Source organism: Myotis myotis, unplaced genomic scaffold, assembly GCF_014108235.1.
Source record: "Myotis myotis isolate mMyoMyo1 unplaced genomic scaffold, mMyoMyo1.p scaffold_m19_p_18, whole genome shotgun sequence".
Lineage (NCBI taxonomy): Eukaryota > Metazoa > Chordata > Mammalia > Chiroptera > Vespertilionidae > Myotis > Myotis myotis.
This window is the reverse complement of record NW_023416322.1, coordinates 13,682,307-13,695,951: the sequence shown is the minus strand read 5'-3', so window position 1 is coordinate 13,695,951 and position 13,645 is coordinate 13,682,307. Positions and strand designations below refer to the sequence as shown.

Below are 13,645 nucleotides of genomic sequence, written 5' to 3'. Positions count from 1 at the left end.
GAGGGAAAGTCTGAGCTGTGACCATGGGATCAGCCCCTTGCAGCTGTGGTCTGTCTCTAGGACCTGAGCTACCCCCTCCTGGTTGCACCTCTGCCTCAGAATGAGGAAGAATGCCATTCATTCATTAGTTCATTTATTCATTCAGGACCCACTAAGCAAGTGCCTGCTGCAGGCCAGCAGATCCAACAAATTCAGCTCTTGCCCTCACATAGCTTGGAGCCGGGTGGGGAGAGAGAATAAAACAATGAAGCGAGGAACCTATCTGCTTCGGAGGCCATGATGATAGGCCGTGGTGCCAGGCAGCGGCAGGCACGCCGTTCTGCCTCGGTGTGGGGCAGCGAGGGGCAGGCTGCAGGGGTTGCTGCTGACCTCCCAGGCGCGTCCTAAAAGGTGAGCAGGTGTTTGTCAGGTGGGCAGAGGCCCACAGGTCAGGCGGGGTCCCACCCTGCTTGGTGAATGACGTTCATTATTTTTCCGTGATTCCAAACAAAAGTAAGGTCAGTTTGCAGCCTGTGAAGTTGGCCTTGGACCTTGGTGAAAACAGGGATGGAAAGAAGGTCATCCGGAGAGGGGAACCCCAACTCTGCAGCCGCGTCGGGACCTCTGCCCAGACCAGGGCCCAGCTGCAGCAGAGCCCCCTGCCTGCTCAGTGAGGCAGCGGCGCCCTGGGACAGCCTGGCCCAGGGGCTCAGGGTCCTGGGAACTGTGCAGGGCAGCCCCTCGCCCTGGCCTGCAGCTGCCCAGCTCAGCTGTTAGAGCCCAGCGTCAGAGGGGGATCCTGGGTGGGGCTCCCCTTGTAGCCAGAAAACAGCTTCCTGGCAGGGACTGCACTGTCTTTCCTTCGCTGGCCAGGGCCGTTGGCCTCAGTACTCCTCCTGCAAGGGCGTCGGAGCCTAGCTTCCAACTCTGAGGTACAACCCACATTGCTCCCGACAACCGCCCTGGTCCCTATCCCTGGTCCCCTTCCCACTGCTCACTGCTAGAACCAGGCTTCTTTCGCCCTTGAGTCACAGAGGTGGTTTTTGGGTGTATCTAACGAGCCACAGCTGGTGTAGGTTTGCCCAGGGAGCCACGGAAAAGACATGATCCTCAGGGATGTTTAAAAATAGACTGAAGGGAAGGCCCGGAGAGGGTGGGGGTGGAAGGGGTAATGAGGGGGAAGAGGGAGGAGGAGGGGGAAGAGCAGAGAATGAAAAAGAAAGGGTTTGGGCGAGTGATGCCAAAGGGCACAGACCGAACAAGTGAGGGCTTTTCTACTGGTGCTGGGTAAACTGAGGCTTCATCCCTGAGCCTTCCCTTCATGGGGGGCAGGGGGCTCAGCTCCCCAGAAGCCAGGGTTGGGCAAGGCCAGGCACAGGATTGGGGTCAAGCTTGCACCAAAGCAGCGGGTCCCTTACTTCTTGTGCTATAGACCCCTTTGGAAGGAAGCCTGTGGACACATTTTCAGCAACATGTTTCTAAAGGCATAAAATTAAGTTTATAAGATGACAAAAGAAACCAGCTGCATTAAAATACAGCTACCAACCTATTTTTTAAAATACATTTTTACTGATTTCAGAGAGGAAGGGAGAAGGGGAGATAGAAATATCAGTGATGAGAATCACTGATCAACTGCCTCCTGCACACCCCCTACTGGGGATCAAGCCCACAACCCCAGCATGTACCCCAACAGGGAATTGAACCCTGACCTCCAGGTCGACACTCAACCACTGAGCCACACCAACCAGGCTAGGGACCTATTTTTTTAAAAACACAATTTGAGATACAGTAATAATGTCCTTCCCCCTCCAACCATATGTAAAATAATAAAATCTAGTGGCAGGTCTACTCTAACAAATACCATGATTTCACAGTAGTGATGAGCTGACGTGATATGTCAAGAGTGACGGCACTGCAGTGTTATTTATACCTGTGGTCTCTGCTGGGGATGCAGTCACAGCAGTGATGCTACTGCTGAGGTCTGCGGACACGCTCATAACTGGCGGAAATGCTACACTCCAGTTCCAGATAGTGGAAGCAAAGATGGTTTCCCCCCATTGTGAGTTCATTAACCGCTGAATTATCCCTGTGGGCCCCAGGACACCACACCGAGGGACAGTCACAGGCCTTGTTGGTTTAGTTAGCACTTACACGGACATTACTACCCTTATCACCTCATCTTACAGACCGGGAAACTGAGGCAGGGAGCAACGATGGTGATTTGGACACAGGCGGCAGATGGCAGGGAGGGAGGGCTGTGGGCGTAACTTTTTCTTAAACAAGGATTCAATCAATGTTCCTGCATCAGGGGCAGATTGTCGGTGCTGTTGACTGAATGGGAAGCAGGCATTCCTCCCCGGAAGGTTCCGGAGTCACCACGGTGCATGCTACCAGGGCCAGGGGGAGTAGGAGTGAGGGGCCTTGAAGCGAACACTGGGGAGTTTGGCTCTGCCACGGGGTTAATCCAGAACAAGGGGGGTGGGTAGAATCCCATTTGTGTAGAGCACTCAGCAAAAACCACCCCTGCTGTTCTGACGAACCTCTGGGTATCTTTTCTTTTTTTCTTTTTCTTTTTTTAATGTCCTTGACTGGAATCGAAACTGGGACCCTTGAGTCCACAGGCTGATGCTCTATCCACTGAGCCAAACCGGCTAGGGCTCTTTTTAAAAAAGAATATATATATATTTTATTGATGTTTTTACAGAGAGGAAGGGGAAGGGATAGAGAGTTAGAAACATCAATGAGAGAGAAACATCTATCAGCTGCCTCCTGCAAACCTCCTACTGGGGATGTGCCTGCAACCAAGGTACATGCCCTTGACCGGAATCGAACCTGGGACCTTTCAGTCCACAGGGTGATGCTCTATCCACTGAGCCAAACCGGTTAGGGCACCTCTGGGTGTCTTTATCAGACCACACCTGCCATCGCTTTCTTCCCTAGACACTCAGTCACAGCTCAAACTCACACGGGGTCTCAGCTGTGGGTCAGGTTTTGGGGAGACCCTGGGATATACCTGTGGCTGTCTGGCCGGCCCGCTTCTCTTGGCTGCTCTCCCTCCCTCCACCTGCCTCCCTCCTTTGCCCTTAAGAACTTAATCAGACCTGCCAAAGAGCCTCCAGGGAGAACAGCTGGCACCAGAGACAGAAATAGCCGGGCAGAAACCCTGTCTCTGTCCAAGCCTCCAGCTCCAGCCAGGGTTGGAGGCAGAGAGCATGGGGGTTGGGGAAGGAGAAAATTCAGAACACGCCCCTGTCCCCCTGAGACCCCACCACCTGGGCCAGAGAAGCTAAGCACTCACCGAGCCCAGGACTCGTGTGGGGTCACCCCACCCAGTCCCTGCCGTCTGATGATGTGGGTTGACCCTGGGAGGAGGGCCCCTCCCCGGCCTACACTCTGGCTTTCTTCTGGCCCAGCCACACCTGAGGAGAGGAGTCTGGGAGATTAAGGAGATGTGTCCATCCTGGGGTCACTTCCTCTCTAGATCAGGCCTTAGGTACTGAGATCGAAATCCCTTCCCAGACAGGCCCACTTCCTGAGCCTGAGCAGGTGTCCTCCCCGGGCCCAGTCCCGGCGGGTGGATGGCATCACCAGTGTGGAGCAGCCTGAGGGCATCAAAGGGGCAGCTGTTGGTAGGGTCGTGGGTAAGGTTTGGACGTGAAGGCTGGGGTGTCTCATGCTTGTTTGCAAGGCTCCTCAGGGTGTGAGAAGGTGAGGGGGGCAGGCTGAGGGCTGGGAGCTGGCTCAGCCCACACTGCCACGTGCCAGCGAAGAACTCGAAGGAGGCCAAACACCCCCAGTTGAAGCCTGACCCTCCAAGTTGCTATAAAGGTATATTGACAAGAAGAAAGAAGTACTTATTTTATTTCATAAGTGTCTAGGCCAGCGGTTCTCAACCTGTGGGTCGCGACCCCTTTGGCGGTCGAACGACCCTTTCACAGGGGTCACCTAAGACCATCCTGCATAGCAGATATTTACATTACGATTCATAACAGTAGCAACATTACAGTTATGAAGTAGCAACGAAAATAATTTTATGGTTGGGTCACAACATGAGGAACTGTATTTAAAGAGCCAGGAGGTTGAGAACCGCTGGTCTAGGCAGAGGGAGGGACACCGATGAAGGCAGGGAGCTGTGGAATGGCCCAGCACAGTCCCTAGTCCCTGTGGGCACTATTGACCCATGCATACTTGGAGTACCCTTCAGGGGGCTGAATGAACCCTCGAAATGACACCTTTTGGTGCTAGGCATCAACCTGACCCAAGTACTGTATATATTTATTTGGCATTGAAATACTCATCATTTTTTATTTATTTTAATTTGTAAAAAATCTTTATTGTTGAAAGTATTACATAGGTCTTCCTTTTTCCCCCATTAACCTCTTCCAGCCCACTCTCTCACTCCCCCTCCCCTCACCGCCAGGCCCTCACCACCCCACGGCCTGTGTCCACAGGTGATGCATACATGCATACGAGTTCATTGGTTGACCTCTTCCCACCCACCCTCCCCTGCCTTCCCTCTGAGGTTCAACAGCCTGTTCCTGCTTCCATACTCTGGCTGACCCATGTACTTTAAAACACAGGCGCTCCAGGAAGGGTAGTATGTCATACAAGGCCTCCTTCTGCCTGAAGCAATCGAATCCCATGGCCTTCGGCAGAGGCCCCTGGTGCTCAGGACGGCCCACGGCCCACCCCATCGCCCCTTCCCCATGCTCCTGCCCAGCCTCGGTATTCTGAACACACGGCGTGGCTAAGGACTGAGCAGAGGAGGCCCTTACTGCCTGGACCCCAAGAGGAGGGTTTGCCGGTCGGTCTTTCCCTCCCGCCTCCCAGGAGGACTCCGGGTGGAATCTGAGGCCCCCTCGGGTGACAGGCTCAGGCTGCGTGGAGGGGAACGGTTTTCAGATTTCCTAATTTTGATGATTGCTAAGGGAACTGGCTATTGAAGTCTCCATGGGTAAGGAGACAATTTGATTTGTGCCACTCCAGAAGGCGACTTCTACCCCGTAATCATGTTCCCATGTGTGCCTGATTCTCCAGCATGAACAATTCATGTCTGTGGGCTGAGCATTGTGGGTGCAGAGAGGTGGGAGGGCTGCCTAAAGCCTGTGTGTCCTCAGGAGGTGACACAGGCCTCACGGCCAAGCTGTGGAGACTGAGCTCATGGAATCTCTTTACTCCGCACCAGGGGAGTCTGGGCAGGAAGAGGACTAATGGTTCAGAGAAAGGGGAGCCCCCTGGAGGGGAAAAGGCACTGAAAGGGGAGCTGGGGCACCTCGGAGATCCACTCAGATTTTAGTCCAGGAGTGGCACTTAACCTTCAGTGCTGTCAGGCACAAACCCTGACAGGCAGCGGGGCATGCCTGAAAGGGCAGCTCATCCACCCATTCACCCATTCATTCATTCACCTAGTCCAGTGGTCAGCAAACTGCGGCTCGGCAAACCGCGGCTCACAAGCCACATGCGGCTCTTTGGCCCCTTGAGTGTGGCTCTTCCACAAAATACCTACTTCTGTGCATGGGCCACGAAGTTTCAATCGCACTGTACGTGCGTGTCCGCACGTAGTATTTTGTGGAAGAGCCACACTGAAGGGACCAAAGAGCCACATGTGGCTCGCGAGCCGCGGTTTGCCGACCACGGACCTAGTCAGTCAGTCAGTCAGTCACCAAACCCATATTCCCAGAGCAGGACTGTGGGAATATGCTGATGGGTTAGGGTCCTGCCTTCACACCTGATGCTCCTTGCAGACCAGGTTGGGGCCCTCCACCTGGGAACCTTCTCCCTCAGTCCATGTGTCTGAAGCCGCACTCACCCTTCACCCCTTTCATCCACAAAGCCTTCTGTGGTCCCTTTCATCATCTGGAGTCACTCCTTCCCTCCCCCGGCCGTACCCACTCTGTGCTTCACCAGCCATGTCGACTTCTTTCCACTGATGTGATGGTTCTTACTCATCACGCCCTGCGTCACTGGAGAGCAGGGCCCCTGACAGGCTTTCCCACTTGTGGTCCTGCACAGATGTGCACACGGTGCTGGATTAGTGCTCCCAAATGAATGAATGAATGAATGAATGAGAGGTAAATGAATAAATGAATGGAAGGTAAGTTATGTCTTTTGCAGGATGATGTCAAGCCCATACTATTCTAAGCGTCCTTCAGCCACAGGCTGGGACGTTTAGAAACTTAGGGTATTTTCCTGTTGGGTTGACATAGTAGTATGTAAGCATCTGTATTGTGTGTGTGAATTTTTGCCCTTCAGTCATAGGGATAAGATTGTGCTCACCATCCACAGTAGGTTTCCTTCTTTGTTTGGCGTCAGCAGGGATTCAGGAGGCAGTCTCTCTGGGCTCAATCATCTGGATGTTTTAGGGATTACTATAATCATGGATATATCTCACTTTTATGGGGTGCTTAGAACATGCCACGTTTATTCACAATCGGAGCTCACAACAGCCCCATCTTGTCTTACAGAATTAGAAATGATTGCTCAGAGGGGTTAAGCGACTTACTTGAGGCCACCCAGCTGTGAGGACGAAGCAGATCTTCTTACTGGGATCCCAACTCTCCTCCCTCCTCCTTGCTCTTCCCACCCTAACCGGCAGAGGGGCCCAAGGAAGACACAGGCACTCTGCCCTGTCTCAGCAGGGCCAGGGGGCCATGTCCCTCATCCCATGGCTCCGGTGGAACGAGGCCCTGCCCCGGCTGTCGTCCCGGAGCCCGGCTGAGATGGTGCTGGAGACACTCATGATGGAGCTGGCGGGGCAGATGCGCGAGGCCGAGAGGCAGCAGCGGGAGCGCAGCAGTGCGGGCAGGAAGATCTGCACCGGAGTGGACTACAGCTGGCTGGCCAGCCCGCCCCGGGCCACCTACGACCTCAGCCCTGGTGAGCGGCTGCAACTAGAGGATGTCTGCGCCAAGATCCCCCCGTCCTACTGTGGGCCCGCCATCCTCAGGTAACCCTGGCCCTGGCATGGGGCCCAGCTGTTGGGCTGCAGGCTCGCTCCAGGGAGGGTGGCTGCAGTGGCAGGGCCTGGAGTTACCAGGACTGGGGCCAGGGGGCCTGGATGACCCATCGTCTGTTAGAAGAAGCAAGGCAGGAGGAGGAATCTGGAAGAGGCCCTGGACTATCAGGCTGTGCTAGGGGCTCAGAGGGAGGCAGGGTGGCTCCTGGGTCCAGGCTCATGAGTTTTGATAGTAGAGAACCCCAGGCCTTTAACTTTCTGATCTCCCGGTCCTGATGGTTATTATCCTGGATTTTAACAAGCTGGGTCCTTCTCCATTAGTTCATCTTCCACCCTACCTTCTTAGAGAGGTTTTCCCAAATAACAGTTATCCTATTTCAAACTAGCGTGCCTAAGGGGTGTGTGTGTGTGTGTGTGTGTGTGTGTGTGTGTGTGTGTAAGGGGTTGCAGAGCCCTAGGGCACGGAACATTAAGAGCGTGGGTACAACAATATTCCTGAATATAAGTGTAACCTTAACAAAACCATGACCTACATAGTCCAGCATCAGATGGATTCCTGTTGAAGTCAAAGAAGCATTAGTCCCATTTCAGAAGTAACTCAGTTTCTTTATCTGCATTTCTCAAACACTAGTAAAGAGATACAGATCCACATAAAACATCTTAAAATCCTCCCCTTAGATCCCCAGAATCTCCTCTCACCCATGTTTTTTTTTTTTTTTTAATATTATTTTTCTTATTGGTTTCAGAGAGGAAGGGAAAGGGAGAGAGAGAAACATCAATGATGAGAGAGAATCATTGATCGGCTGCCTCCTGCACGCTCCACACTGGGATCGAGCCTGCAACCTGGGCATGTGCCCTGACTGGGAATCGAACCATGACCTCCTGGTTCATAGGTCAACGCTCAACCACTGAGCCGCACTGGCCGGGCTTCTCTCACCCATCTTTAACGAGTGTATCTATTGTACACCCTTTTCTCTGAAATGCCCCTTAAAAACTCTTCTTCTCCAGTTCTGTCTACATGCCCTCTGGATTTTGTTGTCTTTGTAACTCCCTCCCACTTCTTCCTCCAGGCTGAGAACCTTAACCTCTCCACTTTTCTGTGCCATGGGGGCCCCCTCCCCCGATTGTATCTATTTCCAGGAGCACCCTGGGGACAGGGGTAGGGGTCAGTCTTGGGGGGCTGGTGCTGATGAGGGAATCTAACCTGGCAAAGCACACCTCATACATGACAGGAGCCTGGGGGCATACATATGGTGATGGTCCTGTCACATTGGCTGCCTCCCATCCCTGCTGAGAGCTTGGAGCAGTCCTGACTCATATGTAGTAAACGATGTGTAACTACCATTCATTCTTGAGACCCAGCAGAGACCCTTTAGGCAGAGAAACCAGCAGGAGCCAGAGAACCCGGGGCTGAGGGCACCTGTGAGACTCCCTGCTGGAGCACAGATGGGGACAGAGCAGGGGACCCGGTGTGCATGGGCAAACAGCCATGTGAGTGGTGGGAGGAAAACCTCAGGGCAGTGGCCGAACCGGACACACACTTCAGAGAGACAGCTCTGGCCAGTGGGCGGAGAGTGGAGAATGGAGGGAGGGGTGAGCCGGAAAGCCTCATATCCTGGGAGGTGAAAGCAGTGCGCTCCCCGCACCACACCGACGTGGATCACCGGGGCCAGTGCCAGGGTTTTCCATGTTAGCTCATTACACCACAAAAAGGTGGCTGTGACCCCACTTTACAGACGTGGAAGCTGAGGCTCATGGAGGCCACAAGTGGCAGAGCTGGGATTCGAACTAGGGATGGGCTGGGGCAACAAGGAGGTGGGGGACTTGGGACTTGACCTTGGGGGTGCACACGGAAGCCCCTGAGGCCAGGTGCCACCACCAGGTGACCGCCCCTCCCTGCAGGTTCCGGCAGCTGCTGGCGGAGCAGGAGCCCGAGGTGCGGGAGGTGTCTCCGCTCTTTCTCTCGGTGCTGCGGGAGGTGCTGGAGAGGACGAAGCAGGAGGAGGAGGCCCGCAGGCTGACCCGGCAGTGGAGCCTGCGGCCCCGCGGCCTGGCGCTGGCCACCTTCAAGACCCGCACGCGCATCGCTCCCTTCGCCAGCGACATCCCCACCATCTCGGAGGACGTGGAGCGGGATGCACGGCCCCCGCCCCGGACCTGGAGCATGCCCGAGTTCAGGGCGCCCCAGGAGGACTGACCCCCTGCTCCTGCCCAGGGGCAAAGCTACCTGTGGGAGGGTGTGAAAGGCCTATGACCATCCCAGGTCCTGGAACCTCCTGCCACGCGGCCACGGGCGGCCCCATCCCAAGGCACCCCTGTCAGATGGAGCAAGCCCCTTGCCCACCCAGCCCGCCCAGGGTCAGGGCTTGGAGCTGCTGCTGGGCCCCCTCAGTCCCCTGGGTCTTGGCAGACAGACCAGGGCCCCACCTTCTGCTTCTGGCCGGAAGAGGAAGAATTGCCCTGACTTTTTGCCAAGACCTGAGTCCTCACCCCGACTCCAGGGTTGTCCCTTCACCCCATCTCCCTGGGTAACGACGCGGGGCCTGTTGGGTGGTGTCCATTCCCTGCTGGTGACTGGCGGGTCCGCCACTGCAGGTGGGTCCCAGCCTCGTGGGCGAGCAGAGTGGGAAGCGGCCACAGAGGTCACCGGGTCCACTCTCCTGACTTCTGAGTGAGGACACCGGGGCTCAGAGAAGGCCACGCTTCTTTCACCTTAAACGGATCCCTGCGGGTGGTGAGGTTGTCCCTGTACACAGTCTCTGTCCCTGAGTCCTTGAGTCCTGGGCTATGATGGGACAGGTCCGAGGACTATGTCTGCACCTGCCTGTGGTCTGGCTTCTGTCTTACCTTGGCCTTGGCCTGGGGGGGGGGGCTAAGCTGCTCTCCAAGAAAAGAGCTGGGGCAGAGGTGGGCTGCCGTCACCCCACCCCAGGGTGTCATCTCCTGGGAGGTGGCCAGTCCCCAGCAGCTCCTCCTAGAGCAGTGGTTCTCAGCCTTCCTAATGCCGCAACCCTTTAATACAGTGCCTCATGTTGTGGTGACCCCCAACCATAAAATTATTTTCGTTGCTACTTCATAACTGTAGTTTTGCTACTGTTATGAATCGTAATGTAAATATCTGATATGCAGGATGTATTTTCGTTGTTACAAATTGAACATAATTAAAGCATAGTGATTAATCACAAAAACAATAGAGAGTCCGGGTCTCTGACACCAGGGCCCCTTCTGAGTCTGGCCATGCCTGCCCTTCGGCCTCCCCCAGAGCCCACGCCCCTCAGTGACCTCGAGGCACCTGAAATGCTGCAGGAGAGCCTCCCTACGGGTCAGAGCTTGAAGATGGGCATGCGGAGTCTCCAGTGCGGGGATCACCCATAGTGAGTCCCCACACACTCGGGGCTGTGTGTGTGTGTGTGTGTGTGTGCAGGAACCAATCTCTCTCTCTCTCTCTCTCTCTCTCTCTCTCTCTCTCTCTCTCACAGTCCCTTCCACTCTTCCTAAAAATGAATGGAAAAATATCCTCTGGTGAGGATTAACAACAACAAAAATAAATAAATGAAAGATTTCTTTTTAAAAAAAAGAGAGAAAATGTAAGTGAATCTTTTCTTTTGCTGCAAAAAAGCCTTATTGTTCCATTTGGTCCAATGCCCGGGAGAGGGCTTCAGGGCAGTTAAAGGAATGGCTGGGGTTTCGGGGAGAGGCTCAGGCACCAGGGGAGGCAGAGGGGCCCCTCACAGGCCTCCGGGCTCCCCAGGCTCCTAGTGGTGCTGGAGGCTGAGCCTTTCCTAGAGCCACTGGCCCCGCCCGGCCTGGGGCTGCAGCCTTCGGAAGGAGCCAGGTGTGGCCCATCTTCTTGATGAGCTTCCCCTCCTCACCCGGAAGTGGCTCTGCAGGAATCAGAGCTGAGCATCTGCAGGGGCAGAACCAGGGCCTGCAGGTCCACCAGGGCCTGGTCAGGTTCCTCCCCAAGGCCGGGGCGGCCTCCCTGGCGCCCCGAGTTCTGCCCACTCATCTGGGGAGGCCTCAGCGCGTCCTGGGGGAGAGTGTGGCCACCGTGCTGGGTTCGCAACTTTACCAGACAGCTCAATGCCCTCGAGCTTCTCCGCCATCTCCCCCAGAGAGAGGTAGGTGTGGGTGGCCCGCAGAGGCAGGGGGAGGGGGGCCGGGTGGTGGACGGCAGGGGTGGAAAAATTCTGATGAATTTGGGAGCTCATGGTTGTTCGGCATAAGGGGTTAAGGTAGAAAAAACCCGGTGTGTTGGCTGGTCCCAGGGGTGGTGCTAGAGGTGGTGACTGGATAAGACGCTGGGGGGTGGCCAGAGGCTGGGAGAAGGGGCGTCCCTGGGGCTGTTCCATCCAAACACTGTTGAAGCAAGAGGCAGCTCCGGACCACCAAGGGCGCTATGCAGGTGAATCTCAATATAAATAAAATGCCAGGGGAAGATAAGTCAGCAGGGAAAAATCCACATATTCCTTCACAAAGCTCAGTGGAAAAAAACTTATTTTCACTCAAATCTGGACAGAGAATCATGGGATGGTGAAAAGCCTCTCACCCAACACTGTCAAGATGGAGTTGATTTTCTCGTTCACATACTTGGTAAAAGTTAAGAATAACTTCAATGAAAATATACATCTTAAACATCTTAGCTATTTTAAGTCAAACTATGGCTCATTTAACTGCCCAATTTTTGATGTAGGTCCCAGCTGTGTTCACTTTTGTGTGTGTGAGACACGTGTGGGTTGTCTGATGGGAGTGCTACACGTAAGTTGCATTGGGTTGTGTGTCTTTAATTATAACAGTAAGAACTGGTCCAAACAAGCTTTGGAAAAAACAGAAGAGAACCGTGGTAAGCAGATAACTCAGTTGGTAGGGGCAGAAGTTGTGGAAGTGAATTAGAAGAGGATCTACCAGCCTGGACCTTTCTGGGTGCCCTGGATGTGGGCCAGCAGGAGGAAATGGAGTGGGAAAGGGAGACCCGAAGCCCTCAGTGTTGTGTTGCTTTTTAAGTTGAGGTGACTGACCATCCATGAAAGCCTTCCGCGTCCACCTCAGTAAAACAGACGGAACCCACCAGCCTCAGGCTGTCCTGCTGCAGCGAATCCCAATCGGGAATCAAATCTGTGAGATTCAGGTTGTTAAAGGGAGTGATGATGTCCGCCTCAGCTTCTAGTTTAAAAACCCTGAAACATACAAAAGAACAAAACAGATGGAGAGGCTCCTAGTGAGTGTGTGATGGCAGCTGTGGGCTGTTGAAGGGGTTGGGATTGGGGATGCTCAGACTTCCAGGACTATCTGTTTGCAGGCAACTCCCCACCACTGGCCACTAGAGGGAGCCAGTGGGGTTGGGCCACTCAGCGGTTACATTTTATTTCACTTTGGGTTTTTGTTGCGAACATTTCAAACAGCAAAATAGAGGGAAAGTGTAAGGAGCTCTCATATTCCCATCACTAGGGTTTAATAGTTATTAACATTTTACCATATTTGCTTTCTTTTTTGTGAAGTATTTTCAAATAAATCCCAGACAGCATGACACTGCACCCCTGAATCCTTTAGTATGCACCACAAAGGAATAAGGAAATTTACCTGTGTCACTACAATATCATTACTCCCAACAAAATTAACAGTGATTTCTTAAATATCATCTAATACGCAGTCCATATTCAAACTTCTCTATTCCCAACAAATGATTTTTGCAATTGTTTTTTTAATCCTCACCCGAGGATATGCCCATTGATGAGAGAGAGAGAGAGAGAGAGAGAGAGAGAGAGAGAGAGAGAGAGAGAGAGAGAGAGAGAGAGGAAGAGAGAGAGAGAGATGTGAGAAACATCGATTGCACTCCCCAGGTATGAGCCCTGACCAGGAATCGAACCTGCAACCTTTTGGTGTACAGGACAACGCTCCAACCAATTGAGCCACCCAGCCAGGGCTGCAGTTTATTTCTTTGAATAAGAATCTAATCAATCCACACATTGACAAGAAAGTTGTGACCTGTTTTACTTTTGATTATACTGTGTTAATTTAATTCCACAATGAAGTGTTGTTTAAACTTAGAGTGCTTATGAAATATTAGTATTAATATGCAGGAAGTTGCCCTAACTGGTTTGGCTCAGCAGATAGAGCGTCGGCCTGGAGACTGAAGGGTCTCAGGTTCAATTCCGGTCAAGGGCATGTACCTTGGTTGGGGGCATATCCCCAGTAGGGAGTGTGCAGGAGGCAGCTGTTTGATATTTCTGTCTATCCCCCTCCCTTCCTCTCTGTGAAAAATCAATAAAATATATTAAAAAAAATTTTTTTAAATATGCAGGAGTTAATGGCTTCCTTTGTAAATTACTCCGATCCTTATTGTGTTCATTTGATTAAAATTCTTTCAACAGCAACCAAGATTCTTTTTTGTTGTTGTTGTTAACCCTCATCTGAGGATATTTTTTTCCTATTGATTTTCAGAGAGAGTGGAAGGGAGGGGGAGAGACAGAAAGAGAGAAACATCCATGTGAGAGAGAGAGAGACATGGATTGGTTGCACGTGCCGGACCAGAGCCGGGGATTGAGCCTGTAACTGAGGTACATCCCCTTGACTGGAATCGAACTAGGAACCCTTCAGTCCATGGGCCAACGCTCTATCCATTGTGCAAAACTGGCTAGGTCTGCAACCAAGATTCTTTAATACCTTGAAGTAATGTTAAAAATTGATAGTGACAAAACATCTAATTTGACT

At 53.0% G+C, this 13,645-nt stretch overlaps 1 protein-coding gene across 1 annotated transcript; it reads left to right on the top strand.

Moving 5' to 3' along the window:
• Window positions 1–6,539: 6,539 nt before the first annotated feature.
• Window positions 6,540–9,131, top strand: RD3 (retinal degeneration 3, GUCY2D regulator). The gene is made up of 2 exons (XM_036342453.1): window positions 6,540–6,925; window positions 8,837–9,131. The coding sequence occupies exons 1-2, from the start codon at window positions 6,630–6,632 to the stop codon at window positions 9,129–9,131; spliced, it is 591 nt and encodes a 196-aa protein (XP_036198346.1). The 5' UTR covers window positions 6,540–6,629.
• Window positions 9,132–13,645: the final 4,514 nt, after the last annotated feature.

What these genes read in the sequence shown, in the direction of transcription:
- RD3 (XM_036342453.1), top strand. Translation starts at nt 6,630, where the DNA reads ATGTCCCTCATCCCATGGCTCCGGTGGAACGAGGCCCTGCCCCGGCTG. An exon ending in TGTGGGCCCGCCATCCTCAG is followed by an intron (nt 6,926 to 8,836) that starts GTAACCCTGGCC and finishes CCCTCCCTGCAG; the next exon opens with GTTCCGGCAGCTGCTGGCGG.